Genomic DNA, 9,884 nt, shown 5'->3' with positions numbered 1-9,884 from the left:
AAAATAGGGGGGATTTTTTTTTTTTCAACTTAGTTTTTTTTTTTTTTTTTTTTTTTTTTTTTTTTTTTTTTGCATAAATACCCAGGAGTAGAATTGCTGGATCATATGGTAGTTCTTTTTTTTAATTTTTGAGGAATCTCCATACTGTTTTCCATTGAGACGTCACCAATTTACATTCTCACCAACAGTGCATGAGGGTCCCCCTTTGTCCACATCCTTGCCAACATTTGTTATTTGTTGTCTTTCTGATAGTAGCCATTCTGACAGATATGAGGTGATATATCATTTTGGTTTTGATTTGCATTTCCCTGATGATTAGTGATGTTGAGCATCTTTTCATGTGCCTGTTGGCCATCTGTAGGTCTTCTTTGGAAACATGTCTGTTCAGGTCCTCTGCCCAATTTTTAATTGGGTTGTTTGTTTTTCTCATACTGGGTTATATGAGTTTTTTGTATATTTTGGATATTAATCCCTTGTGAGAAATAAGTTTGCACATATCTTCCCACATTCAGTAGGCAGCCTTTTAGATTTGTTGATAGTTTCCTTCACTGTCCAAAAGCTTTTTAGTTTGATGTAGTCCCATTTGGGTGTTTTTGCTTTTGTCTTCCTTGCCTGAGGAGACATATCCAAAAACAAAATTGCTAAGACTTATGTCAAAGAGTGTACTGCTTATGTTTTCTTCAAAAAGTTTTATGGTTTTAGGTCTTAACATTTAAATCTTTAATCCATTTTGAATTTATTTTTGTGCCTGGTGTGAGAGAAGAGTCCAGTTTGATCCTTATGTGTGTAGTTGTCCAATTTTCCTAACATCATTTATGGAAGAGGCTGTCTTTTCTGCATTGTATATTCTTGCCTCCTTTGTTGTAGATAAATTGCCCATATAAGTATGGGTTCATTTTTGGGGTCTTATTTTGCTCCACTGATCTATGTGTCAGTTTTCATGCCAGTACCATACTGTTTTGATCATGGTGCTTTGTAGTATAGTTTGAAATCAGGGCGTGTGATGCCTCCAGCTTTGTTCTTCTTTCTCAAGATTGTTTTGGCTATTCAGGGTCTTTTGTGTTTCCATACAAATTCTAGGACTGTTTGTTCTAGTTCTGTGAAAAATGCCTTTGGTGTTTTGGCACTGAATCTGTACATTGTCTTGGGTACTATGATCATTTTAATAACGTTAATTCTTCAAATCCATGAACATGGTAAATCTTTCCATCACAGCAAAGCTTTCCATCTGTTTGTGTCATTGTCAACTTCTTTCATCCAGTGTCTTATATTTTATGGGTGCAGGTCTTTTTATTCCTAGGTATTTTATTTTTTTGATGCAATTGTTTTCTTAGTTTCTTAATGGTGTTCATTTCTTAACTTTCTTTTCTAATAGTTCATTGTTAGTATATAGAAATGCAAGAGATTTCTGTATATTAATTTTGTATTTTCCAACTTTGCTGAATTCATTGCTGAGCTTTAGTAGTTTTTTTGGTGGCATCTTTTAAGATTTTCTGTGTATAGTATCATGTCATCTACAGTCAGTGACAGTTTTACTTCTTCCTTTCCAATTTTGATTCCTTTTATTTCTTTTTCTTTTCTGATGGCTGCAGCTAGACTTCCAATACTATGTTGAATAAAAGTGGCAAGAGTGGGCATCTTTGTCTTTTTCCTGATCTTGTAGGAAATGCTTTTGACTTTTCACCATTGAGTATAATGTTAGCTGTGGGCTTGTCATAGATAGCATTTACTATGTTGAGGTGTGTTCTGTCTATACTCACTTTTTTATCACAAATGGATGTTGAATTTTGTCAAAAGCTTTTTCTGCATCTATTGAGATAATCATTATAACGTTTATTCTTCAGTTTGTTAGTGTGGTGTATCATATTGTTTGATTTCTGGAAATTGAACCATCCTTGTATCCCTGGGATGAATCTCACTGGATCATGTTGTATGATCCTTTTAACATACTGTTGAATTAGGTTTGCTAATATTTTGTTGGGGACTGTTTCATCTATGTTCATTAGTCTTTTGTCATGCTTTCCTTTATTGTACTTTTCAGATACTGTGTTTTTTGAAAATTGAAGGTTTGTGGCAACCCTGTGTTGTCAGATAATGGTTAGCATATTTTGGCAATAAAGTATTTTTAAATTAAGGCATGCACATTGTTTCTAAGACACAGTGCTATGCACACTTAATAGGCTACATATGTATAGTGTAAACCTAATTTTAATTTGCATTGGGAAACGAAAAAATTTGTGTTACTTATTTCATTGCAATATTCACTTTGTTTCAGCAGTCTGGAACCAAACCCTTCCGTATCTCCAAGGTATGCCTGTTATGTCATACTCAGTAAAAATGGAATATATATTTGGGGCAGGGGAACCTTGTGACAGTGTAAAACAGACTGCATTATCTTGTGCTCAGGGATCATCTAACAGGATCTCCTAAGCACCATAAACTTTGGAATATTAGAGAGGAAACATTGACATGTAGTTCAGCGTTCTCCAGCTAGAGTTAACTCTAAATAGACAAAAGAGGCCGGGTAGCCAAAGTTCACCCATCACCACTTCAAATAAGCTGTTCCATTTGTATATGTATATATAACAGGAAGTTTCTCCAAAGATTTCCAAATTTCTCATTTACAGAACATAACTATGAATTGTGTTAATTAGAGAGGCATATTTTCTTCACATATTCAGCACTTAAATAATTTGGAAGTTAAACCATGTTTGTAGATGAAAATTCTTAAAAGTAAAAAAATAGAAATTATGACTTCATTAACTTATTTAATAAACAATTTCAGCTTATTCCCAGTTGGAGAAATTTTGTCACTGAACAAAATCATCCAAATATATACATTTTATATTTTTGTATATATTTAACTGTGAGTGTGAAAACATGAATATTTCAGATGACACTCATTTGGTGAGATACAGAGAACCAACCATACTTGTAATCTGTCTTTTTCATAGTAAGATGATATAAGGCTTTCAGGAAGTAAACTGGTCTTATCTTTAAAATTTAAACTGCACATATTATGTGACTCAAAAATGCAACTACTAAAAATATAGAACTAATTGAATGAGCATGTAGTGACCTGCACACCATGTTCATTACAACACTGGTAGCAGGAATAACTTAAAAGGAATTGTGTATTTGTATATGCTTATATGAAGATATACCATTGATTGTTAAATGAAAAACTGAGTTACAGAGAAATGTCTTGATTTTATTCTTCTGTCTCTATTTTTATCTATCTATTTATCATCAGTCATCTTTAGGGCCAGCATCTTCAGATCTCTCTTAACTCCATCTTCATTTGGCCTTCTTTGTGTGTCTGCATCAAATCTTCTTCAGTCTCCCTTTTATGAGGATACTTGTGATGACATTTAGGGCTCACTTAGATAACTTACATATATAGATATCTATGTATATCTATATGCTCTGTGTGTGTATATATATATGTGTGTGTCTATATTAATGTTATTACATATATATGTGTTATTACATGTAAATGTTAGTATATTTGTGAATATATAGAATTATAGACATACATATATAGACATATATACACATGCATATATCTGCATATATACACATATGCATATATTTCTATGTGATTTTAGTATAGTTGTATATTAAATATCTGTAACTTTACAGTATAAATGTATTTATGCACATTAAACATTTTCAGAAAAAATATGCATCAAATAACCCACACATCTAACATTCCCTTTCATGGTTAATTTAGAAACCTCATGGCCTGTTGTATCTCATAGGCAGTGTCTCCTGCTCTTAATCTCTGCTAATGGATGCACATAAGAGAAAAAATCCAGTGTTGTGGGATTCAAGGACTGTACAATCACTTCAACTCTAAACTTCAGTTTAATTTTACCCTCCAAGGTTGTGTGCCAGAAGGATTATCTGCACAGATGTCTCTGATGGTATCTATGTAAATAATTCAAAATCTAGCGAAAGCATGATAATAACTTCCTATAATAAAGGAAAAATTTTAGCACTTACCAGATTTTGTATCCTCCCATTAAATTGGCATGGAACAGTGCTAGACTCAAAGGTTCTTTTCTCAATCTTGGCTTTCTTCACTGAAAAAAAAAAAAAAAAAAAGGTTCGGTTAGGGTGACAAATGTAATCTAGCACAACTTTAAGTGCATCCTGTTTTAATATTTTATCCCTAATGTTTATGGCAAATCATTGAGACAGAAATTATTCCCACATTTAAAATTAGGAAATAGTGGATTAGAAAGTCTGAATATTGTCTCAAGGTTACTCAGTGGTAGATGGCATTTGAACTCAGGACTTTCATTTGCCAGAGTTCTTCCCACAGAGTCAGACTGTGAAGCAGATTAATTAAATAGCTCATATTATATACCCCTTCCTACTACTTCCAACCCTGCACAGTTTCCCACTTTACTTTGAGGTAAAGATCAAATTATTCATCATATAGTTGAGGGCATTGTCCCCTGTGGTCTCAATTTCATTCCCAAGCCTTCTTTCTCTTCTTAATATTCACATTCTGTCCTCTACCTCAGGTTTCCATAGCTGGTTGCCCTGACAGTCTTTTTGAGCATTCTTGGTTGTGAATTTGTACCATAATTTTACAAGATGTTCTCAGTGGGGGAAATTGATTAAAAGGAACACAAGAACTCTCCGCATTAGTGCTTATGGCTTGATGAGAATCTCCATTCAACTCAAGATAAAAAGTTTAATAAAAATCAAATCTCCCATTGAGTCTAATGGACTTCTACTGTCCTTCAAAATACTAAGGGTGTAGGTATGTATCTAATTATAGTTCCCCAAACTCATTCTTTTCTTTCTTGTTTTGATTATCCTTTCTTTTCAACTCAGGAACTCGGAAAGCTTCCCATCTCTTCTGTACCTTAGAGTTTCAAAGAATTGTCACCTTCTCCCCTTCCTCATACATGTGTTCATCAGATAAAATTGTCCCAAACCCCTGCTGAGAGATGATCTGTGTGAGATCTTCGTGAGGAAGAACACAGAAAACCTCAGGGTCTTATCTGCTGGGGGCTATCTGTTTTACCCCACCAGGCTGGTCACCAACAGTCCAATAAAGGAGACTCTTCAGCTGGGGGAAGTGGTTGAGAAGGAAAGGGAATCAAAACAGGCACAGTCCCTGGAGCTGCAGACCTCACTCTCCACTGCCTTCTCTGTTTCAGGTAGGTCAGGTGGGGATGCTGTGGAGGTAGCCCTGGTGTGTCACATTGCTGTGAGGACTGCTGCAGGTCAGTCCTTCCTGAAATAACTATTTCTGTTTTCTGAGGAAAAACTGAAATTCCAAAGTGCATATTTCTTTAAATGCAGCCAGGCTCCTTGGCCGAGCCAAGGGTTGGGAGAGTAAGCCGCTCTTCCTTAAATGGGCAAAGAGAACTTGTCCTAGTGTTTCTCTCAAGTCTTCTACAAGGCCTTCTGTTCACATGTGTGTCATGTGGGTTGGGGGGAAGATTCCCAGCATAATTACAAACCTAGGAGAGGGGGGCAGTTCCCTTAGCTGTAAGAAACTTTCATTTGGAAATGGGCAATTTGTCCCTGTGCCATGTGTTATAAGCATTCCTATGCATTTATTCTACAGACTTGATAACATGTCTCTCTTCTCATCATGGATCAAAGTTATTTTCATTATTGGCTTGGCATTTCCTCTTTATTTTGGTGAGTAAAATTTTCAGACCTGGATGAAGCAACTAACATATTTTAGGAAATGTAGGAAACAACTGCTATTATCTAGGAATGAAGGAGATTGCTGTTGGGTATGTAATACTTAAACAGGCAAAATGAAATGTTACAAATACCTATTTAAAAATTACATCAGTAGATTGCTTTTTCTCATTTCCCACCTTAGAAAGGTAGAGACAGAGGGGGTTAGAATGAGCAGTAAAATTTAGTTGTTTGTTTATTTATGATTAAAGATATTTACCTGATTTTTCCCCCTTTTTGGAGGTCAGATTTCATCGTTGCTAAATGCAGAGTGTGGGCAGTAAAAAAGTCCTCTAGATCTGGTATCCTTGACAATCCTATTTGTTGTTTGCCAGCTCTGAGTCCACTAAAGTCAAGGCTTTGTGTAAGGAGAGAAGTAATTGATCCCTCTGCTGAAAACTTATCTTTCTTAAAGCACAAGATGGCCCATGAATTTCAGAGTAAAGTAGCTGTGAGATATTAAAGAGATCCATGATACTCGAGTTGAATACTAAGTAGTAATTAACTTCTTCATATTAAGTGGCCTTAAGCAAGGCATTGTCTTCTCTGACTAGGATGTCTCTATTTATAAAAATGAAAAAAAGTGGTATCTCCACAGCAGGGTTTGGTGATTATTAAGCCATACTTAAAGTTATTTTTCAGAGTGAGATGAATTTAGAATTCTATTTCCAGATTTGAAGTTATTTTGTGAGATGATTATTTTGATACTACCACAAAAGCCTCACCTCATTACTTGCTGTGTTTGAGTAGGTGATTTGCATAGATGTGGGTACTTCCCACCAGAGACATTGTTTTCCCCTGTTCATCTTCTTCTTTTCAATTTACCTTTTGTGTGATGGTTGCAGAAACTGCTTTTGTACCCTTAAGAGAGACACGTGAAACTGTAAGTTCATACTGATTAATGTGGGAATTGAAAAAGGTAAACTTTTAATTTTTTTTATATTTTAAGTTTTAACAGCAAATTTTATCAAAAATATCTATAACAGAATAGTCCTTCAAAAAGTAAGATAAAGTGTCATTCTTACACTAAGTTCAAGAAATAGAATCTTGCCAGCTATATAAAACCATCCGTCATTTCAGACAAGGTAAAAGTATCCCATTATTCACAGTTTTATTATTGAGCCTAAACCTTGTTATATACAGGCATCAAAAAACAGTTTAAAGTGGAATTGTTCACCCTAGAAAAAGAAGAGGATTAAATAAAACTAATTTAGGGGGCTTCCCTGGTGGCACAGTGGTTGAGAGTCCACCTGCTGATGCAGGGGACACGGGTTCGTGCCCCGGCCCAGGAAGATCTCACGTGCCGTGGAGCGACTGGGCCCGTGAGCCATGGCCACTGAGCCTGTGCGTCCGGAGCCTGTGCTCTGCAACGGGAGAGGCCACAACAGTGAGAGGCCCGCGTACCACAAAAAACAACAACAACTAATTTTGGGCTTCCCTGGTGGTGCAGTGGTTAAGAATCCACCTGTCAATGCAGGGAACACGGGTTCAAGCCCTGGTCCGGGAAGATCCCATGTGCCGCGGAGCAGCTAAGCCCGTGTGCCACAACTACTGAGCCTGTGCTCTAGAGCCTACGAGCCACAACTACTGAAGCCTGTGCACCTAGAGCTTGTGCACCACAACAAGAGAAGCCAATGCAATGAGTAGCCCCTGCTTGCTGCAGCTAGAGAAAGCCTGCACACAGCAACGAAGACCCAATGCAGCCAAAAATAAAGAAAATTTTAAAAAATAAATAAAATAAAATTGAAAGCAGGGACTCAAACAGATATTTATTTTAAAAAAACCTAATTTTCCACTTACAGGAATATAAAATAATTTTCATAAAATCACAGATTGGAATATTACATAGAGGTGAAGAAAATCAACTGTATTTCTAAACATCTAAACAAACATTTTTAAAGATGCCTAAAAAGCAGATCATGTAAGGATACACACACTATTGTTTATTTATGTAAATTACCAACACTGCCATCACTACACAAATTATATATATACACGTATATGGTTAACTACACATATACAAACATATATATGAACACATACATATACGGTGATAATCTGAAACTATCAGATTATCTATTAGTGAAACTATTGAGGAAAACAGAAGAATTATAACAAATTCACTTTTATAATTTTTTGTGGTATGAGATAATGGTGAAAATCTGATCCATGTATGAGGTGAAGTAGGGGCAGAGTGGCTAAATTATTAAAATGCATTTAGCCATTTGTATGTTTTTAAAAAATACAAAAAATATTGGGGTTGCAAAAATATATCAATATATTTTTATGTCTCTGTGCATGACTTATGTCTATTTTTAAACCTCAATATAGACTATAGAATATATTCCATTTTGATGCATACCATTTTGTATTAGGAATAAAAAATATTTTATTCAAAAAGTTTATTATCTGAAAAATTTTATGTTGTCTGTTTAACAGCCAGAATGTAACGTGTATGTGGATCAGTTACATTTTTGCACCAGAGAAATGGACCCAATCTGTGCAACGAATGGCCGAACGTACTCCAATAAATGTGTTTTCTGCAATGAAAAGCTGTAAGAACACAAGACTAAATATTGGCTCATCCAAAATAATGAAGAAACAATCACAAAATTATAGGAACCTCCATTTTTCTGATAGCCAGGTCACAGTATAGATGGAAAATAACTGTACTTTCTCTGTTAAAGCCAAAGAAACACACTGGTACCTTTCCCTTAAGTCTCATTCCTAAAAGTAGTTTTCATTTGAACTCGAAGTATATCCATCCCTGTTGGATGTTACCCAACTGTATAAATCAATTACTTTAACTTGATTTAATTGCTGTGACTTACTAATGGAAGTCTGCTGACCGATATAATGTAATTCTTAACTCCAGAGGCTGAATGAGAACCTCTGTGATGTAGCTCCAAGCTACAGGGAGCATAACTGAGCAAGAAAAACCACTGACTTCAGAAATTTAAATCCATCACAATGGGCAATTTATGCTAGAAAGGAACTCCTCCAGTGGTCCATTTTGCCCCCTGATCTCCTTGACAAGACTCCAAACTTTCCTTAGAGAGCAGGGCATGCTAGGACACTTCCACCTAACCTCCCTTGCTGCCTCATTCCCCCGAGGGAGTTCCCAGTCTCAAGGTTCAGCCAGCCTTCCTACTTCCCACTTCATTTCCTCTCACTGGTGTTTCCTCTCATTTAATCCCCAAATGGGCTTCTCCTTCTAGAGAATCATGAAAACAATCTCTAATCCTCCTCTCTGAGGTCTCTCCTCAGTGGGTTCCAAGGCTGAGTCAGGACTGAGCATGTAGGAAGAGTCAAGTAGCCCCAGGTGGTTGGGAGGACCTGTGTAGGGTAGGGGGGTAAGGAGGGGCCCAGCTACCTGTTTGAGGAAGGGGAGCACAGCTCTCCTAAAACTCTTATATTCAGATTCTCCTCATGGAGAAGCGCTTAGTGCAGTGCTCAGGCAATTTTAAATACTTTTTTAAGCATAATTTTTCTTTTTTGCTTTTTCTTTCTTTACAGGGAAGATAGTGGAAATTTTGATTTTAGTCATTGGGGTTGTTGCTGACTCTGCCTCAGCCACACATTCCTATGGCTTTTATAGCAATTCTTTTGTGAAATGGATTCTACAATTAGTCTTCTCCATCAGGGCTTTAAATTCCTAGATGATCAGACAAAGCCTTCAATACTACAAAAGATGGAATATAGATCGTTGAAGAATTTTTCCAACTCTAAGAACCTGCCAATGAAAGATTTCTATTTTGTCTTCAGTTATTCAGTGACAGTTGAAAACCCATCTTAATTGTGTGTGCAATAATACAAAACCTAATGTAATTTGTAATCATGAATATTTCAATCAATAAAATGTTAAATAGTATTATCTTTATTAAAATACTCTTTCTTTGGTTCGTTGGTTAGTGGATTAAAAGACATGAATACTTCTGGCAACTGTAATTAAAGAAATAGTTTCAAAGGTGAACAAATAATCCATTACTTGGGTGTTTATTAAAAGTGCAGAGAGTTGGGCTTCTCTTTATCCTAAAGAATCCAAAACTCTAGAAGAGGAATCTGGGAACTTGAATTCTAACAAGTACTCCAGGTCAATCTTCTGATCACCAGTGTTAGCCAAGACAGCTAAAACATAGCACATATCTATAATTGAATGAATTGCAGAGACT

General features: G+C 35.9%; 1 protein-coding gene across 6 annotated transcripts in view; it reads left to right on the top strand.

Annotated features, from left to right (window-relative positions):
- SPINK9 (serine peptidase inhibitor, Kazal type 9) overlaps nucleotides 1-9,555 on the top strand; it is a 23,368-nt gene extending 13,813 nt beyond the window's left edge. Inside the window, exons 1-6 of one of the 6 annotated variants that reach the window (XM_029218744.1) lie at nucleotides 2,279-2,308; nucleotides 5,178-5,243; nucleotides 5,591-5,667; nucleotides 6,558-6,595; nucleotides 8,152-8,267; nucleotides 9,229-9,555. In XM_029218744.1, the coding sequence (XP_029074577.1) occupies nucleotides 5,601-5,667; nucleotides 6,558-6,595; nucleotides 8,152-8,267; nucleotides 9,229-9,274 (267 nt within the window). In that variant the 5' untranslated portion in view covers nucleotides 2,279-2,308; nucleotides 5,178-5,243; nucleotides 5,591-5,600 and the 3' untranslated portion in view covers nucleotides 9,275-9,555. The other 5 variants (XM_029218740.1, XM_029218743.1, XM_029218742.1 and 2 more) reach the window with 5 other exon arrangements.
- Nucleotides 9,556-9,884: the final 329 nt, after the last annotated feature.

Source organism: Monodon monoceros, unplaced genomic scaffold, assembly GCF_005190385.1.
Source record: "Monodon monoceros isolate NGI ecotype Baffin Bay Population unplaced genomic scaffold, NGI_Narwhal_1 Super_Scaffold_12, whole genome shotgun sequence".
NCBI classification, from domain to species: domain Eukaryota; kingdom Metazoa; phylum Chordata; class Mammalia; order Artiodactyla; family Monodontidae; genus Monodon; species Monodon monoceros.
The sequence above is the reverse complement of the archived record's forward strand: the minus strand, read 5'-3'. Positions and strand labels throughout refer to the sequence as shown.